Source organism: Hypanus sabinus, chromosome 15 (assembly GCF_030144855.1).
Source record: "Hypanus sabinus isolate sHypSab1 chromosome 15, sHypSab1.hap1, whole genome shotgun sequence".
In the NCBI taxonomy this organism is placed as follows: domain Eukaryota; kingdom Metazoa; phylum Chordata; class Chondrichthyes; order Myliobatiformes; family Dasyatidae; genus Hypanus; species Hypanus sabinus.
Window position 1 is genome coordinate 84329805 of NC_082720.1, and position 21266 is coordinate 84351070.

Here is a 21266-nt window from a genome sequence, read left to right on the forward strand (position 1 = left end):
CTATTTTATCATGTGGCTCGAAGTACCCAAAAACCACATCCTTAAATATCAACTCCAACGTTTTCCCAACCACTGAGGTCAGACTAATTGGCCTGTAATTTCCTTTCTTCTGCCTCCCTCCCTTCTCAAAGAGTGGAGTGACATTTACAAATTTTCAGTCCTCCAGAACCATGCCTGAACCAATTTATTCCCCAAAGATCATTACTAATGCCTCCACAATCTCTTCAGCCACCTCTTTCAGAAATCTGGTCCAGGTGACGTACTGCCCTCAGATCTTTCTGTTTCCCAAGAACCTTCTCCCTAGCAGTGGCAACTTCACACACTTCAGCCACCCGACGCTCTCAACTTCTGGCATACTGCTCATCGTCCACAGTGAAGACGGATGCAATCGCTTACTCAATTCGTTTGCCATTTACAAACGTTTGTACTTGTCCATTACTACCTCTCTAGAATCATTTTCCAGTGGTCTTACATTTACTTTCGCCTCTCTTTAACGCTATGTATCTAAAGGTATCCTCTTTAATAGATAGTTTACTTTTGTATTCCATCTTAGTTGCTTTTTTAGTTGCCTTCTGTAGGTTTTTAAAAGCTTCCCAATCCTCTAACTTCCACTAATTGGTGCTCTGCTCTTTGGTTTCGACTTCTCGTCAGCCACGGTTATATCATCTTACCTTTAGAGTATTTTTTTTTGCTATGTACATATCCTGTGCTTTACAAATTGCTCCCAGAAATTTCAACCAAGGCTGCTCTGCCTTCATCCCTGCTAATGTTCCTTTCCAATCAATTTTGACCACCTCCTCTCTCATGCCTCTATAATTCCCTTTACTTCACTGTAATACTGATACATCTGACTTTAGCTTCTCCTTCTCAAATTGCAGGGTAAAGTCTATCATATTAAGATCACTGGCTCCCAAGGATTGCCTTAGCTCAAGCTGTCCAATCAATTCTGGTTCATTGCACAACACATTGCACAAATGATTTCATTTTTTACCAACAGAGCCACGCTACCCCTTCTGCCTATCTGCCTGTCCTTTCTACCTAGCTCCTCAAATTCTCTCTTCAGGGCCTCCTCACCTTTCCTACCTGTGTCATTGGTGCCAATATGTATGAAGACTTCTGGCAGCTCACCCTTCTTCTTTAGAATGCTGTGGACCACTTTGGATGCCATTTTGGGGAGGGGGGGTAATCCAAGACATCCTTGACCCTGGCACCTGGAGGCAATGTACAATCTAGGTGTCTTTATCACACCCACAGAATCTCATCTCTGTTCCACTGACTATAGAATCTCTTCATCACCTTTGTTCTCTTCTGAGCCACAGCATCAAGAGACCCAGTCAGAACAGCTCCTCCAGTTGGTCATCTCCTCCCCCTCCCTCCCCCAAATGGCATCCAAAGTGGTATACCTATTATTGAGGGTAATGAACACAGGAATTCTCTGCACTGGCTGCCTGTTTCCCTTTCTTCTCCAGACAGTCACCCAGTAGCCTGCCTCCTGCATCCAAGGGGTGATTACCTTCCTCTACCTCTCATATGAGCTGAAGGTCATCAAGCTGCAGGTGTGGTCAACCAAGAGGCTGGAGGTCTCCCAGGATTCTCACAACTCACACACAGAACATAACACTGCCATTGGATCTATTCTCGCTGTACTAACTGTGCCCTTTACAGCTGAGGAATGAAGAAAAAAGTCAAAGGAGAAAATGGTATATTTAAAGCTGAGATTGATAGGTTCTTGATTGGTAAGGGAGTCAAAGGTTACAGGCTCTTATCATCTGACCAAAGTTTTGTACAAGTTCATTCAAACCCATGTACTGTACTACTCATGGAGACAACCATGCCATGTGCCTTTTTCACAGCCCTTGAAAGCATCACTTTCAAGGATCTATGTATTTGTACCCTTTAGACTCTTTTCTTAGATAAGGGGCCCAGAACTGCTCACAATATTTCAGTGCAGTCTAACTTCATTCACTATTTGCCTCCTGATCCAAGATCTGCTTTCTCAGAGGATATTAAATCATTTCTTTGAAGTAACTTAAACCAATGAATTAATTCAAAAAACTTTATTAAAACATATAGGTAGAAACAAAAAGTTACCATATTTTGAATTATGCTCCCTTTGCAATGCTTTTGACAAACGATCAAACGTGTATGTAAACAGCATTGACAGAAGACTAATATCTTAAGGAAGTTTCATCTGCCATGCAAACCCACCAATCAAATCATTCTAAGTCAACCAATTTCAGCCTAAATCACTTAAGAGTTTGCCTGTTTCTTAAATACAAGTTAGATAACTAAACAATTTTTTTTCAAAATCTTGCATTGTTACTCAGGCAATAATAATCTACTCCAGAAACTACCTTAAGTGAAATATTTTTGAATCAAACAGATTCAAAGATTTTGACAAGTTATTTATATCAGTTCTTACACTGAAGCTTATATTTATACAAATAAGTGATAACTGGTAAAGTACACAATTTAAGATAGTATATTGAAATTGCAAAATAGTGTGCTAATACACTAAAGAAAGCAAAATGGTACCATGGATATGTGCATTGGAATGATTAAGGTAAGTAAGGAAGGAAGGAAAAAAATATTGAAGCTGATGCATTTTGCTAAGGTTACAGGCAGTTTATATATTTTAATCTGGTTATGGCTAAATTATTACTTAGCAATACTTTAATAGCATGAGGTATTAAGACAATTAACATATGACATCCAAAAATAAGTCATCACAACTTTTCATGATGATGTATCAATTTTGTTGAAGTTTTAAAAAAGATAGGTCATTGATAGAAACAAGTAGCCCACTGGTAAAAATAAGTATGCATTTTCTGTCCATTGATTTTTTTTTCTAGGAAACTCAATTCAATGTTAAAATGAGGCATTTATAAAATTTTATCAACTGATCTTTTAACTATCATTCAGTTCAAACAATGTCATTTGAGAAAAATTAGTAGTCAACTGCTAATTTTGAGGTTATTGTTTAGAATAGATTATCTTGACAGCAAGGATAAGTAAACTGTTCTTCCAAACAACAGCCATTGCAATTGATAATCCAATAAAACAGATGCAGTGAATCAGATTACCACCACAAGGTATATGCTTGAATATTAGTAATATTATTTTGGGCTATTATTAAACAAAATTTACAATTAACACAGGTAGCAGTTTAAGAATTTTCATTGCTTCAACAACAAAAGTCAAACAAAAAATTGAAACAAATGCAACAAATGAAATAATACATTTAGAAAATATAATCCTTTGTGATTTTAAGTGATGGCATCGCATCATGTATGTTTTGGTCCAACCGCTGATATTCAACTGTCCTTGAGCACAGGCTATCCTTCCAACGTCTGCTTTGAACTAAGAGAATATAAATCTAAAAGGAAAAGGAATAATAATTAAAGGTTCCAAACCAGATTCACTTTCATAAGTATTGATTTATAACTGATTTTCAACCGGTTAGTCTATTCAAAACATATTATCTATATTTTTAAACTAACAGGGAAAAAAATAATCAACTGCACCCGGCCAATCCACCAGAACAAAAAATAAACCAATTCTTAGTTTTATATGATATCCATATCTGTGCATAGCCAGCTGGTACTGCAGTGGCATCCACACCAGACTTTGAGGGTTTGAATCCTGTCGGCTCTGCGCATTTTCCTTCTGTGCTGGATTGAGTGTCGAGCTAGCAGCTCAGCCTCAAACTTCAGACAAAATGCTAAAAAAATAGCCAGGTTGCTGCCCAATACGCTACAAAACGTAGAAAGGAACAATATCTGTGCATATACAGTTTGCTAAATTACAAGATTATATTTTGCTATATAATAATGTCTAGCTATTTTATCACATAGACATAGGGTAAAGTGGCCCTTCTCATTGGCCACTTGAGCCAAGACAATAATACAAAAGGCTAACCTATATCTGTAAGACCACTCTTGGACAAAATCGTCTGGTTTAAGAGTAAAGACCTGAGCAGACTGGGCAAGGGTTAGAAAGAAACAGACTTTAGAAATCACATCTAACAAACTCACAGAACAAAATCAAGTAATCTTCTGAATATGATAGTTCTAAACCTTTGCAAACATGACATTCACCAAAAGTTGTCTAAAGTTTAATCGAACAACAAATGAACCCATAAGAACTCCAATACATAACCTACCTAATGGTAAACTAACTTTTTACAAGTCATAAAATATTTTCAAATTTGCATGAGCAGTTAAAGAATCAAATATAATTAGTTAAACAATAATACATACTGCTATATTACTACTAACAGTAGAGCAAGATAGAGCAGATAATTATGACTGCCCAATACAAAAGATTCAACAGGATCTTTTTGAATTATAGAACAGTACAAACTGCAGAAGCTTTGTACCCGACCATCATAAAGTGCTCCATATGCAATTAATTTCTTCGCTTGAGCACACATCACCTCCCAGAAAAATACAAATAAATCAATTATACTTCTAGTAGTTTCAGCTGGATATTAGCCTGAAACTCACATTCACGACAATGTCATGACTTTGTTTACATTTATGGCGTAGTAACACACTGGAAAAACACACAGATCTCAATGAAATATGAATTATATCATGGTAAAATGGAGCAGCATAGGAACAAGGGATCAGGTACAACATTTTCTCTTTTATATTCGGAATCTGAGTTTTTCCTGCAATCTAGCATTTATTGCCCATGCCCAATAGCCTTCAAAGCGGTGACTGTGAGATGCTTTCTCATACTATTAGCATTCTTCTACAAAAGGTACTCCCAAAGAGCTATTTAATAGGAATATCTACGATTCAGACCTAGTGACAATTAAAGTCCAGTGATGCATTCCCAAGATGGAGAGCAACTTCAAGGGCAGCCTGCAGCTAGCAGTGTTTCAGTGTGCTTAATGCCCTGGTCTTCCTCAGTGGCAGAGATTGCAACTTGGTTGAGACTGGGTTGGTTGGGGGGGGGGGGGGGAATATTGAGGGTGCACCAGTTGCATTGGCAAAAAAATGCCAGTGCACTTTTCAGCTCCTGTCCAACCAGAGTCAAGATCCCAATGCAGCAAATTCAACCTGATTCAGCACTAGTTGTCTAGCATATTCAGAAGGCTTGTTTGCCTGGTATGATGCACCAGAAAAAGAGAAATTTGCAAACTAATTTGAGTATTGCTGCAACACCTGCTTCAAATGGGCAATAATTATACCAGTACCCAAGAAGAGTAGTATGATCTGCCTTAACAACCATCATCTAGTAGCACTCCCTACGGTGATGAAATGCTTTGAGAGAATGGTCATGGCTAGCTCAGCAAGGACCTGGACTCACTGCAATTTGCCTATCGCCACAATAGGTCTGGAGCAGGCACAAACTCAATGGCTCTTCAAGTGGCTTTAGATCATCTGGGCAATACAAACACCCATGTCAAGATGCTGTTCATTGACAATAGCTCAGTGTTTAACACCATCATTCCTACAGCCCTGATCGAAAAGTTACAGAATCTCAGCCTCTGTATCTCTCTCTGTAATTGGATCCTTGACTTCCTAACTGGAAGACCACAATCTGTGCAGATTGGTAATAACATCTCCTCACTAACTACCAATACTAACACACCTCAGTGATTCGTGCTTAGCCCACTGCTCTATACCCGTGACTGTGTGGCTTGCATAGATCATTGGCTGAATCTCAGTTGGAGATAAGAGGGTATATTGGAGCAAGATATACTAGCTAATTGAGTGGTGTCACAACAACTTTGCACTCAACATCAGCTAAACCAAAGAGATGACTGCAAGCTTCAGAAAGGGCAAGATGAGGGAACACAAACCAATCTTCATAGAGGGAACAGAAGTGGAGAGTGTGAGCAATTTCAAGTTCCTGGATATTAATATCCTTGAGGATCTAACCTGGTCCCAATATACTGATACAGCGATAAAGGCGGCAAGACAGCAGCTATATTTCATTAGGAGTTTGAGGAAATTTGGTTTGTCAACTAAAATACTCAAAAACTTCTACAGATGTACTGTGGAGAATATTCTGACATGCTGCATCACTGTCTGGTATGTGGGGGGGGTGGGGGGGAAACGAGGCTACTGCACAGGATTGAAAGAAGCTCCAGAAAGTTGTATAATTTGTCAGCTCCATCATGGGTACTAGCTAAATAGTATCCAAGACAGATTCGAGGAGTGGGGCCTCAGAAAAGCGGCATCCAATATTAAAGACCCTCATCACCCAGGACATGCCCTCTTCTCGTTGTTACCATCAGGGAAGAGGCACAGAAGCCTGAAAGCACATACTCAGCAATTCAGGAACAGCTTTTTCCACTCTGCCATCTGATTTCTAAATGGAAACTGAACCCATGAACATTATCTCACTTTATTATTTCTGTTTTTGCATTTTTAATTATTTAACACACACACACACACACACACAAACACACTTACTGCAACTGATTTTCTTTCTATATTAATCATGTATTGCATTGTACTTCTGCTGCTAAGTTAACAGATTTCACGACATAGGCCTGTGACATTAAACCTGATTCTGAACATTTGGACTGAAGCACAATGATGGTGCATCACACTTAGTGCAAAACTATTAGAAAATAAAACCAATAAATCAACAGCCTTGGTGGAAAAGCTTACTTTTAAATGAACCTTTACAATTAAATTAAGACCATAAGATATAGGATCAGAAGTAAGCCATTCTGCCCATCAAGTCATCTCCACCATTCAATCATAGGCTGATCCAATTCTTCCAGTCATTCCCACTCCCCTGCCTTCACCCCATACCCTTTGATGTCCTTGCTAATCAAGAATCTATCTCTGCCTTAAATACACCCAATGATTTGGCCTCCACATCTACTGTTGGCAACAAATTCCACAGATTTACCACCCTCTGACAAAAGTAATTTGTCCACATCTCTGTTCTAAATGGGCATACTTCAATCCTAAAGTCGTGCCCTTTTGTCCTAGACTCCCTTACTGTGGGAAATAACTTTGCCATATCTAATCTGTTCAGGCCTTTTAACATTTGGAATGTTTCTAGGAGATCCCCCCTCATTCTCCGTAACTCCAAGGAATACAGCCCAAGAGCTACTAGACATTCCTCAAACGGTAACCCTTTCATTCCTGGAATCATTCTGGTGAATCTTCTCTGAACCGTTTCCAATGTCCAATGACTTGCCCCCACAGTCACTCATGGCAACAAACTCCACAGATTTACTACCTCCTGACTGAATTAATTTCTCCACATCTCAGTTCTAAATTGACGACCTTCAATCCTGAAGTCGTGCCCTCTTGTCCTAGAATCCCCTACCATGGGAAATAACTTTGCCATGTCTAATCTGTTCAGCCCTTTTAACATTTGGAATGTTTCTATGAGATCCTTCCTCATTCTCCTGAACTCCAGGGAATACAGCCCAAGAGCTGCCAGACGTTCCTCATAGGGTAATCCTTTCATTCCTGGAATCATTCTTGTGAATCTTCTCTGAATCCTCTCCAATGTCAGCATATTCTTTCTAAAATAAGGAGCCCAAAACTGCACACAACACTCCAAGTATGGTCTCACGAGTGTCTTATAGAGCCTCAACATCACATCCCTGCTCTTATATTCTATACCTCTAGAAATGAATGCTAACATTGCATTCTCAACCTGGAGGTTGACCTTTTAGGGTATCTTGCACAAAGACTGGCAAGTCCCTTTGCATTTCTGCATTTTGAATTCTCTTCTCATCTAATTAACAGTCTGCCCATTTATTTCTTCCACCAAAGTGCATGATCATACACTTTCCAACATTGTATTTCATTTGCCACTTATTTGCCCATTCCCATAAACCATCCAAAGTCTTTCTGCAGGCTCTCTGTTTCCTCAACACTAAATGCTCCTCCAGCTATGTATCATTGGCAAATTTAGCCACAAATCCATTAATACCATAGTCCAATTCATTGACATACATCATAAAAAGCAGCAGTCCCAACACTGAACCCTGTGAAACTCCACTGGTAACCAGCAGCCAGCCAGAATAGGATCCATTTATTTCCATTCTGTTTTCTGCCGACCAGCCAATGTTCCACCCACGCTAGTAACTTCCCTGTAATTCCATGGGCTCTTATCTTGCTAAGCAGCCTCATGTGTGGCACCTTGTCAATTAAGTTGCCAGTTTCATCAACTCACCTTTCTTTTGTTGTGATATGTAATGTAAATAACAGCAATCAGAAAAGCAGCAGCAACCAAGTAAAAAAAGAAGTGACCATCATCTTCTTCAGGTGTGGTGATATATATTGGTTTATCAGGAAGTTCAGGACGTTCCTCCAAGTCATCACTTTCCAGGTCATTCTCATCCATTTGGTTTTCATCAAGATAGTCTTCTGCCCCTCTATCTTCACCTTGATCATAATAGGTTGGTGAATCATTCTGTTCAACAAACAACAGTTCATTATCTGTCATCTCATCCATCTTTTCTGGAACTATATTTGAAGTAATTGTTTCATCTTCATCAATATCTGTGCCAATGACCATTATCTCTGTTTCTGGTTCAGTGATATTAACGTTTACTGTTGATGTGATCAATTTTGGGGTCATCTGCTCAGAATTTTGGCCAGTTTCTCTCTGTATTGTTCCCATAGGATGCATGGTTACACTTCTAACCGTTGTTGTAGTTGGATTTGATGTTGTTGAAGATGTGGTGGTAGTGGTGGTGGTGGTGGTAGTAGTGGTGCTGCTGCTGCTGCTGGAGGTGGTGTTCTTCGCTGTTGTAAGATTGTTTGGTATTATTATTTCATCTATTAATTTCTTACTTTCTGAGTAAGTTGCCTGGGATGTTACACTGACTGGAGTATTTGCTGAATGATTTCCAGTAGTTGCCTTTAGCTTTTCTGTAATGTCATCAGCAGCTGCAAACAGAAGTGGGTAAGTTGATTAGATTAAATCTCCATAGTAATGAACCCTCCAACATTTCAGTTACCAACCTCTAAACCAACCAAAAATGTGAAAAGAGACAGGCAATAGTAGCAATACCAAATAGTGCACATAACATTTAAGTATACAGTGAAATTAATTTACTTAAATTTCAGTTTGCAATTAATGGAAGAATATAGTGACCATTCCTCTAAGTTTCAAGTTTGCATCTGTGGAGAGAGGACAGTATGTTTGAAGTTTGTAGTCTTCCGTTTGATTTGGGAATATATATTGTGATGAACAGAAAGATGGAAAGGTTGTAAAGCAGTATGGGATGTGGAAGCCAGGGAGATTAAATGTAAAAAAAAGTCATACTTCTCCTCTGAGCTCCAACCTCAGTTCCCAATGTACATCATTAAAATAACCTTTTAAACATGTATATCAATCACATCCTTCCAGACATAGATCATTTCCAGCATTATCTTCATATTTCTTTGATGACTCCAAATAACCATTCTCTTGGCTCAACTCGGCACCATAACCTGTTATTGCCATTTTGCCTGCCCCACCACAGACTTCCCTTCTTCCTCTCCATCTTGAAAGCCTGCACAGAACATCCTGAGGTTATGCCAAGATTCCATTCCCAAGAACTGTTTGAAGGTTGAAAATGCCACTGTGAACCAAGATGCCACACTGCAGAAGATGCCTGCAGGGGTGAGTTATCTCACTGGGACAAGGTCTTGAGAAGCATTTTGAACCTCTTTGTGGCATCATTATCAATAATGATGTCATTAACAAATTTTAAAAGGTTTTACTGTTAATGACATTTTAAATGTTATTGATGACTTTAAAAATGAGCTGCTGGCCCTGGCTATGCATCATTGGATTGGATTCACAAAATAGACATCAACACGTTAATTAGAACGTATTCTTCTTGGGTTTGATGCAGCAAATTCCTAGCTAGCATTAAGGCCAGTCACTCTTAACCCCATAGTAGCACATAAATCCACCCCAATCATCTCTCTAATGCTCTTTTCTATATTTGGGCTATATGCAAATTGGGGAGGACCTGCACCTATAATTAAACACAATTATGATGAAAGGCCATTGACATTAAAATGACGACTGATTATTTGTCACAAGTGCTGCCTAATTTGCTGAAAATTTAAATCTCTTGCCATCATCTTTCGTATTTTGCTTTGCAATTATGAAGTATTTATTCTACTAAAAATCATTAAAATAATATAATTCTTTAGCATGCTATCTACAGAATCAATATTTCCCATTTTTGAATTCTTACTCCAACATAGAAATGTCAACAGGAGCACGTAATGAAATATGTAGCTATAACTACAGGCTAATAGCTTTGATTAAACATTCCCAAAGCTTCATCAAACAACTTTTTTCCCTGTTTTTATAATTAATAACATATTTTAAAAATATCTAAAGGAATTGCTTCAATGGTTCAATGATAATTTTAATGGTTACCTGCAACAAATATCCAAGGGTTTAATTTCTGAAGGTTTCAGAACAATTCCGGAAGATTGGGACTATATATTAGCCAAATTAGTGGGATAATTTTTATATGGTCATAACCTACTCATTATTTGCTTAACTTTAAAACAGTCACCTTTAAGGTATAAAATGCAAGTTTTCAAAAGGATCAAAGGAATTAGTTACTCTAAAACTAACTCAGACTATTCTTTCACCCCTGCAGTTCAAGCTTAGAAAATATATTCACAGTTTTCAAACAGACCAAATTATCAACTGAAATGTATATATTCTTGGCACCATATCAATTACTTCTTTTTAAATAGCTTTCAACTTAGAAATACTGTAGATTAACAGGATTCTACCTGGATCATATCAAATGCAGATTCACTTTTCACTCCAGAAAAAAAAGCCACATTAACAATCATCACCAGCTGAATCCATTTTATTGATGCAGACATTCGCCTTATTTTGAAAGTAATGCAACTTTATTTTAATAAAGTAATGTGCACTACTAGAATAACACATCATCAATAATGCTCTATTGAGAGTTGTATATGAAGGTAAAGAATTTTTTCCTTACATTACCAACGTAAATTACCACAGCAGATCCAGTGTTCAGACATAAGAAAGGAAGGCTTCCTGGTGCCTTCAGTATCATACAGGATTATTCTCTGATGCAGTTAAAAAAAAAAGTCTGGAACTAAACAGCTATTCAGCTATTCATACATTTAATACCAAGAACTGAATACATTCATTCATGCATTGCCTCCAGGTCTGAGAGACCTTGGAAACAGCCCACAACAACTTCCTTCATGGCTTTTACAAACACGTCTCCGGTTATGTGAAATTGTGGCTTGTGCCAGACACAGTATGATATTCAAACCTGAGGCCTTCAAGGGAAACATTAACGCTGGCTGGAGCATAACCACACCTCCAGATCAGGGAGGGTTCCAAATTGGCTAAAGGCTAAATTTCATTTGTAAAACCCTATCTTGATAAACATATTCCTTGCCAATGCTGAAATGTGTAATATTAATCTATAATCTGTTTAACTATTGATGACTAATCACTTCAAACAGCTAAGTACTAACTGTGTGAAAAAATAAAAAGTTAACTTGTACTAGCTATAGCAATGCAGGACCCATACATGACCAAATGTCGCATGTCTCTACAAAATCCACTCAAAACTTGTTCCCATATCCCAATTTGCTTACCTTTAATTTCTTAAGTATTAGCTTCTTCTTGCTCCACACCTCAACATCAAATTCCTCAACTTTGTTTTTATTCCTTCCTACAAATATAATTTTCCCATTGACAAATGTGTCTTTAGCTGCTGAGCTCTGGGACTCTCTCCCTAAATCTCCACGTATTTTCTTCTAAAACACTAGATTACCATTGGTCAATGAACCAATCATAAAGTCAAGTGGCTCAGTGCCAGTTTTTGTTGCTAACTCATTCAATACTCAAAATGTTTTCATGGTAAAACTTTTTATACGTAGATGTGTTATAAATGTGAACTACTACTGGCACCATCCACTCTCAAAAACACACCAGTGACACCCATCTTGTAAACTAACATTGCTTCAAACCAGCTTTCAAAACCTGTCAAATGTACCCAAACCTGTAACCACCTTTCCACCAATTCCATACTTCAATTAGTTTTCTGTATTTCAAAAGACCAGTGAGAGAAAACATGCCCCATTTAAAAATTAGAACATTTAAAAACTCGCCATACCACAAATTCTGCCCCACTACATCAGAATCAAGGCAATGCAGATTACATTAAAAAAAGCTTATAACAATAGCAAATTTAAAGAAAGCTCTATGTTTTAATATACCTGTATCATCATGAGAATTCTAAAACGTACATATACAGTATCATGCAAAAGTCTTAGGCACATATACATAGCTAGGATGCCTAAGACATTTGTCAACGCAGAAAGAACAGTGAATTTGTAAATCTGCCAGGAGCAAAGGTTGTTGGGAATGGCGAGGGTGGAGCACCGCACGAGGAATATAGCACAGGTGGCAGAGTAGGAGTGCCAGGGTTGTGGGTGACACACTCAGCCCTGAGACATCATGAAAGGTCATTTGATTCCAAACAATTGGCTTATCGTTTGGCAAAGTGTCTCTCTGGTGCTTCCCGCTCCTTCCCCTCTCTCTGTCCCCCTCCCACTCTCAGACCACAAGAGATCCATATCAATATCAAGTTTATCATCACTCACATAACAGCCACACAACAGTGCACTTCTGATTCTAGTTAGAACCTGATCATCAACAGTCTCCAGCCCAATTTAGCAGCATTGAGGTCCAAATAAACAAAAGAATCCTAGCTAATGTCTTGATTAGTTTTCCTTCTTTAAAAGATGCCCCAAATAAGCAGCTGCCCTAATTAACCGATGGCCCAATTAACTGGAATCCACCATATATGTAAAATAATTAAATTGTGGATCACTTCTTAAAACAACTTGAACACGATGACATCTGCAGATGCTGGAAATTCAAGCAACACACACGAAATGCTGGTGGAACATTCCTATAGATCCAGGCAGCAACTACTGGAAGAAGCACTGTCGATGTTTCGGGCCGAGATCCTTCGTCAGGACACTTGACAACTTGAGCTGTCTTTGGTATCTGAACTTACTCCCACCCCAACTAACAATCAACATCATCTTTTCTTCCCCATCGTCAATTCACCTATCTTCACTTTCAATGCATTAATATTGTGTGCCCAAGGATTTCTTGTAAATGTAATTTCTACATTACACTTTTGAATTGAGAAGTTTCTATTAAATTTCCTATTTCTCCAGCTATTTAAACTAAAAATAATTGTATTTATAATATCAATGCAGATATGGTAACTTAAAATATTTATAAAAGCCACAATCAAAGTTAGCTGAAGGATCACAGCCCAAAATGCCAACTGTACCCTTTTCCACAGATGGTACCTGGCCTGCTGAGTTCCTCCAGCATTTTGTGTGTGTTGCTTGAATGTCCAACACCTGCAGATTTTCTCTTTTAACAAAAGAAAGTATCAGTTGCAAGGAAAATACTGGAATCTATTCTTGGGCTGTTCCCTGGGATCAGGCATGAATTTCAACAACTCTTTGGCTTTGGGGTTTCTAAGGGGATTAATGAGATGATTGTGGGAACACAATATTCTTCCACAGATAATGGGTCTCAGCACAAAACATCAACAATGTATTCCACGTTATAGACGCAGCCTAACTTGCTGAGTTCCACCAGCATTTCGTGTGTGATGCTCTGGATTTGCAGTGTCTGCAGAATCTCATGTAGTTATGATGTTCCACAGACAGGCTAGGAAGTACCATCAGGGCAAGCAGGTGGGTTGGTTGTCAGGTCATATGCTCATTCTGCTGAATACATAGGACACAATATGCACCAATCCTGCAGAATGGAGTTCCTGACATGGCAAATCAATTTGGGGTTGATGGCAAAATTCACTCAATGAAGACAACATTCCTTTCCTGATTATCCCTTCCAGGAGGTTTACCCAATGCCCTGTTTGTTAAATTGTCTACCTGTCCAACCTGTTCTGTCTCACTCTTGATGCCAAAGTGTCTGAGTTTCCAAGCAGAGAGACATTCATAACCACAAGAGATTCTGCAGATGCTAGAAATCCAAAACACCACACCCAAAAAGATGGAGGAACTCAGCAGGTCAGGCAGCATTTATGGAGAGGAATAAACAGTCAATGTCGAGTCATGACCCATCATTAGGACTGGAAAGGAAGGGAGAAGAAACCCAAGTAAGAGTGTGGATGGAGGAGTACAAGCTGGAATGTGATAGGTGAAGCCAGGTCAGTGGGTGGGGGAGGAGGGATTGTGAGAAACTGAGAAGAGATAGGTGGAAAAGGTAAGAGGCTGAAGAAGGAATCAGATAGAATGGACCATGGGAGAAAGGGAAGGAGGAGAGGGCAGTAGTGGAAGGTGATGTGCAGGTGAGAAGTGGTAAGATGGGAGGCAAAATAGGGAATGGGAAAGGAGAGAAGGGGAGGGAGGAGTAATAACTAGAAATCAGGAATAAGAGGTGTTGCTCCTTCAACACAAGTGTGGCCTCATCATGTCAATTGAGAATGGTGTGGACTGACAAGTCAGAGTGAGAATGGGAAGTTCATCAATGGCACTGTTGGAATTCACCATGAAGAGTCTGAACATCCTGGTCCTAGACCTAATATAGAGTGGGCAAAGCCTACAAATGTTTCCTTTGAACGTGGGGATAATTACTGCATAGCATCTACAACATGGGCATTACAGAGCTAGGTCTTGATCCAGTGGCAACAGTTCAGGCTCTTCTGCATGAACATAGGGGCCATTTGGCACATGCAAAGTCAATCATAGATGCAACATGTGGACTTAGGTACAGGAACCTTTACCCACTTACCCTGGCATAAAACATTTTCCAGGTGCTTTCTGAAGCATTCACCCAATCTAGATTGCACCGGGCACAAAATCTAGTGAGGATACAGTAGCTTCAAAGGGTTATAGAAAGGCTATGTGTGTGGTCAAGGCAGATACAGAATAGGATAGATTGTAAAGTCATCTACTTTCCTAGGAAAAAAATAGAAAAGTGGAGAATGCTTTAAAGCATGAGTGATTAAACGTTCAAAATGACCTGGTGCCAATGTAGCTAAATCAAAAAAAGTGAACATGCAGTTTCAGTGAACAATTACGAAAATAAATGGAACACTGACTGACCAGTAATGCAAGAGCATTCACAAAGAAGAGTTGAGAACTTGTGCCTCAATTACTCAAAATATTTGCAACACATCTTAATTTCAATGGTTGAAAGAAAATTAATTGAGTAGGATGATAATAACTAATCATCCCAGTCTATATTCCCAGGCAACTATAATTGATTTTAGTTTGCCTGCAGCTTGTAGTTAGGTAGAAATAAGACAATTCAACAGCACACCAGAAATAGCATGTACTGGGATCTATCTGTACACTAGGAGGGGGACATGGATGACGGTGAGATCAGAGAGGATCTGACATTCTCAGACACGTGGATATTAAGAAATAGATGGTATTAGGTATGCCTCAGAATGTTAAGGTGGAGAATTCTCCAGGACATGATGAAATCTCCCAGAATACTGAAGAATATATGGAAGGTGATTACTGGGAACTTTTACAGAAATCTTCTCAACCTTGTTAGCCATAGTGAAGATCCAGAAGTCCAGAAAAAGCCAGTACTGTCCCTTTAAGACACAATCCAGGAAACTTTTCAGCAGTGAGCATTACATCAGTGATAAGGAAATTAGTGGAACAGATTCTTACGGATAAGATTTACTCACTTTTGGAAAAGCATGGATTTATTAGAGACAGTCAGCATTGTGCAAGTCACTCAGACCAGATGGTAAAAAGGTGGCTGAAGAGATCATGGAGGCGTTAGTAATGATCTCTCAAGAATCACTAAATTCTATGGTTCCAGAAAAATGGAAAATTGCAAATGTCACTCCATTCTTCAAGGGAGAGAAGCAGAAGAAAACTATAGGCCACTTAGTCTGACCTCAGTAGTTGAGAAGAAGTTGGGAGTTAATTATTGAGAGTGAGGTCTCAGGGTATTTGGAAGCACATGGTAAAATAAGCTATAGACAGCATAGTTTCCTCAAATCTGTTGGAATTCTTTGAAGAAATAACAAGCAGGATAGACAAAGGAGAATCAGTTAATTTCGTGTACTTGGATTTTCCCAAGATCTTTGACAAATTGCCACATAGTGGCAATTGCCACCCTAACAAGCTATGTGCCTATGATATTAGAGGAAAGATTCTAGCAAAGATTCTAGCAAGTGGCTGATTGGCAGGAGGCAAAGAGTGAGAATAAAGGGAACCTTTTCTGGATGGCTGCCAGTTACTCGTAGTCTTCAACAGGAGTCTGTGATGGGACTGAAACTTATTATGTTATAGGTCATTGACTTGGATGATGGAATTGTTGGCTTTGTTGCAAAGTTTGCAGATGATATGAAGAAAAGTGAAAGAGCAGGTAGTTTTGAGGAAGTAGAGACTACAGAAGGACAGACAAATGAGAAGAATGAGCAAAGAAATGGCAGATGTAATACAATGTTGGGAAGTGTCTGGTCAAGCACTTTGGCAGAAGAAATGAAAGGTTTGACTGTTTTCTAAATGGAGAAAAAAATACAAAAAACTGATGTGCAAAGGGACTTGAGAGTCCTTGTACAAGATTCCCTAAAGGTTAATTTGCAGATTGTGCCTGTGGTGAGGAAGACAAATGCAACATTAGCATTCATTTCAAGAGGACTAGAATACAAAAGCAAGTATATATTATTCAGAGACTTTATAAAGCACAGGTGACACCTCACTTGGAGTACTGTGAGCAGTTCTGTGCCCCATATCTTAGAAAGGATGAGCTTAAAATGGACAGTGTTCAAAGAAGGTTCACGAAAATGATTCCAGGACTCAAAGGGTCGTCACATGAAGAGCATTTGATGGCTCTGGGCCTGTATTCACTAGAATTCAGAAGAATGAGGGGTGACCTAATTTAAACCTATTAAATGGTGAAAGGCCTTGATAAACTGGATATGGAAAGGATGTTTCCTATGGTGCAAGAGTCCAAAACCAGAGGACACAGCCTCAGAACAGAGAGGTGTCCTTTTAGAATGGAGATGAGGTGGAATTTCTTTAGCCAGAGTGGTGAATCTATGGAACTCATTGCCACAGGCAGCTGTGGAGGTCAAGTCTTTATGTATATTTAAGGAAGAAGTTGATAAGATTCTTGATTGGTCAGGGCATGAAGGGATATGGTGTGAAAGCAGGACATTGGGGCTGAGAAGAAAATTGGATCAGCCATGATGAAATGGCAGAGCAGACTCAATGGGCCAAATGGCCAAATTTGGCTCCTGTATCTTATGGTCTTATGGATGTCACATCTTATAAATTCAATTGAGTTTCTTGAGGAAGTGTTGAAGATGATTAATGAAGGTATAGCAATGAAGGTTGTCCATATGTACCTTAATAAAACATTTAACAAGATCCCACATGGTAGGGTTGTCCAGAAGTCAAAACACGGACACCACAATTTTGGTGAAGTTGTGAACAGCAAACTGTTCACAAAGGTTGGTTGAGTAGTGGACAGTGTAAAGGGCTGTCAAAGACCACACATCATAGAAGAATTAGGGCATTCGGCTCATCAAGGTTGTACACAGAAATGACAGATGGAGTTTAATCTTGAGCAAGTGTGAGGTGTTACACTTTGGGAGGTAGAATGTCAGGGTAAAATATACAGGACCCTTAGCAGTACTGATGTATAGAAGGACTTTGGGATCCAAGTCCATTGGACTCAAAGTTGTCACACAAGTAAATAGGGTGGTGAGGAGGGCATATTGTATACTTTGCTTCATAGGTCATAGCACTGAGCTATGAAGTCATGTTGTAATTATAAATAAATCTCTGGTCACTCCTCAGCTGTGCACTACTGTGCAGCCCTAATTGCCACACAGTAGGAAAGATGGAGGCTTTGCAGCATGTGCAGAAGAGGTTCACCTGAATATTGTTATTAGGAAAGTTTGGACAAGCTTTGATAATCTTCCTCAGGAGTGTTGAAGACTGTGAGGCAATCTGATAGAAGTATATAAAATTATGAGAGACAGAGATAAGGTAGTCAGATCCACCCTGTGAAAAATAACAAATATTAGAGACTATGGCTTTGAGAAGAGGGGGAAAGCTTAAAAGATTTACAAGGCATTTTTTTTAAACAATGGTAGGTGCTTGAAGAGCAGTACCAATGAAAGTGGTAGAAGAGGATACAACAGCAATATTTAAAATGAACAGGTGAGAAAAAGAGGAATATGGACCTCATGCAGGTAAATGGTACTAGTTATGTTGGAATCATGATCAGAACAGACATGGCTGGCTGAAAAGTTTCTGCACTATTTTTTTTTAAATGTCTTTAAAAAGTTCAACAAATGCTCTTAATCACAAACCATTTGTATTCTATCACATATTAGTCCATATCCTACAAAACTTAACTTCTTCAGTATGACATGGTTCACCAGTTTTCAATCCACTTTTTCCTTCCAAAATGATTGTGTATGACCTACCTGGACAGACCATTCATGTCAATTTAACTTGTTTAGGTAGAAAAAAAGCAATCTGATGTCAGGGCTGGTAACCAAAGGAATGGATTGATCTTCATTTTGTTGGGAAATAATTTGGTGGACACACTAAACTGTTAACAATTTTTGGTCTATTAGCCAGCACTGTAACCTTAAAAATCTAACCTAATTTATCCTCACATCTCTGAAGTGCTGCATTACGTATGTAAGTTAGGCACATACCCCATATCCACTGGCTGAAATCCCAACACATTATAATCCATCAAGAAACGAGTTATTTTCAACAGTGCGGGAACCCAGATTAAACAATACGGTATCTGGAGTAAAGGCGATGTTGTAATTTATAAACAATTTACGAATACTATTCCAGCCAGGATCATGACAACTTTAAGTAACCACGCATATGTTTTGAAAGTTTAAAACTTTTTTGTTACATCACCCCATCTAATAATAACTAAGCTTAGGAAGAAAGAAAACCTTGCCATTTTACACGTTTTAGTTAAAATGTGCCAATCCAAGGACAACCAAAGTGTCTATCGTCAGCAGTCCCAATCTGACGACACAGACAAAACCTGACCCACCTGGACCTTTCCTCGCTCCCCCCCGCCCTTCATCGCCGCGCTCTGCCCGGCCTCCCCGTGACCACCCTCACCACAACGCCGCTCTCCCACCCCGACCCGGTTAAACTCGGCCGCCGCCATCTCGCTCACCCCGGTCCTTCTGACAACCGACGGCGGCGAGGAGCGCGAGCGCGAGGGCGAGGGCGAGGGAACGCGCGAGCGTCGAGGTCCCGAACCCTGCCCGTGCTTCCATCTTCCACAAAGCGCTCAGCCCCGCCGCTGACGTCACGGCTCCTCCCGGCCGGCGCCCGGCCCTGCGGCTCAGAGGCGGACGCGTCGCCCTTCGCATCACCGGGGGTGCGGCGGCGAGTTTCAGACGACCGGGGGTTAGTCCCAGCCCGATTCCGTACCGGCTTCGGCAGGGGCTGCTTGATGGAGAGGCTTGGGATATGCGGTATCGCTGCCGTTTGTTGTAAATTTTGCTCCTAATCAAGGGAACTCATTTCACAACAGCAACCCCAATATTCCTCTTCCACTTTGTGTAGCCATGGGACAGTGATTCGGTGTATTTGTTTTTATAGCAGGATTTCAAACATAATTAAGTTGCTTTGTCTTGCCCTGGTGGAAAGTGTGTTTAAATATATACTTTTTTTAAAAACGTACAAAAGTGAAAATAGGCTTGGATTATAAAGACTGCTCCGCCATTCACTACGACCATGGCTGATCATGTATCAATACCATTTACCCTACCCTCCCATGGTACATTTTACATCTAGAAATCAATCTCATTGATTATATTCCGTGACTTGACCCCCACAACTTTCTACAGTAGAGATAACTCACAATTTTCCTACTCCTTGAATGAAGCAATTTCTCATCTCATTTCTATTGACTGTGCCTTCTCTTTCCAGAGGTTGCGCATTCTCCCTGCGGATAAGCTTTGGGGGAGTGTCAGAATCACACCCATTTCTCTCATTCTTCCGAATTCTAGCCTATACAAACCAAACGGATCCAATTTCTCCTCATATCAGTTTGGTAAACACTTGTCCAAGTAAGGAGGCCAAAACAGTTGTGGTGATGTGGTAAACTATGTATATCTGTCTGGACGCGCCCCTCTGTTGACTGCTCCTGTGACTCCTCCCACAGACCCCGGTATAAAGGCGATTGGGGCACTCAGTCTTCGACACGGTCGTGCTCCCTTTTCGCTGTTAATAAAACCCTATCGTTCACTTCCAGTCTCCTAGAGTTATTGATGCTGCATCAGGTGAGACCAAGGTACTGTATAGTTGCAGGAACATATCCAACCTCTGTACTCAAAACAGCTGGCAATGAAAGCCAATTTGGAATCTCGCTTTCAGTGACAGGCATGCCAGGAGACACCTAGATCCCTTTGTACACCATTTCCCAGTCTATCACCATGTAAATACTGTATCTGACTTGTATTTACTTTTGCCTATAATATGCCTAAATCACCTTGAAGCTGGGGGTGAAGGATTTCCTTAAACTGAAGTTGTTGCCCTTAAAGCTAAGAATTGATAGAGAAAAGATTTGATAAGGGTTACATGATCAGATTGGGTAAATCAAAAGGTATTTCCATTTAGCAACAAGTTAATGAACCACAACTCTGAACTATAGAGACATAGCCTTTAATCTGATAGTGCCTCAAACCTGCATTCCCCACTTATAGACAATAGACAGTAGTTGCAGGAGTAGGCCATTCGGCCCTTCTAGCCAGCACTGCCATTCACTGTGATCATGGCTGATCATACACAATCAGTACCCCGTTCCTGCCCTCTCCCCATATCTCTTCACCCCAGTATCTATAAGAGCTCTATCTAACTCTCTCTTGAATGCATCCAGAGACTTGGCCTCCACTGCCTTCTGGGGCAGAGCATTCCACATATCCACCACTCTCTGGGTGAAAAAGTTTTTCTGCATCTCTGTTCTAAATGGCCTACCCCTTATTCTTAAACTGTGGCCTCTAATTCTGGACTCACCCATCAGCGGGAACATGTTTCCTGCCTCCAGTGTGTCCAATCCCTTAATAATCTTATATGTTTCAATCAGATCCCCTCTCATCCTTCTAAATTCCAGTGTATACAAGCCCAGTCACTCCAATCTTTCAACATATGACAGTCCTGCCATTCTAGGAATTAACCTTGTGAACCTACGCTGCACTCCCGCAATAGCAAGAATGTCCTTCCTCAAATTTGGAGACCAAAACTGCACACAATACT

The 21266-nt window shown here is 39.8% G+C and overlaps 1 protein-coding gene across 1 annotated transcript; it reads right to left on the reverse strand.

Annotated features, from left to right (window-relative positions):
* Nucleotides 1-2042: 2042 nt before the first annotated feature.
* Nucleotides 2043-19393, reverse strand: c15h5orf15 (chromosome 15 C5orf15 homolog). The gene is made up of 3 exons (XM_059990617.1): nucleotides 19180-19393; nucleotides 8161-8879; nucleotides 2043-3376 (listed from the first exon to the last, which is right to left on the reverse strand). Exons 1-3 carry the CDS (start codon nucleotides 19376-19378, stop codon nucleotides 3242-3244), a joined length of 1053 nt encoding a protein of 350 aa, XP_059846600.1. The 5' UTR covers nucleotides 19379-19393; the 3' UTR covers nucleotides 2043-3241.
* Nucleotides 19394-21266: the final 1873 nt, after the last annotated feature.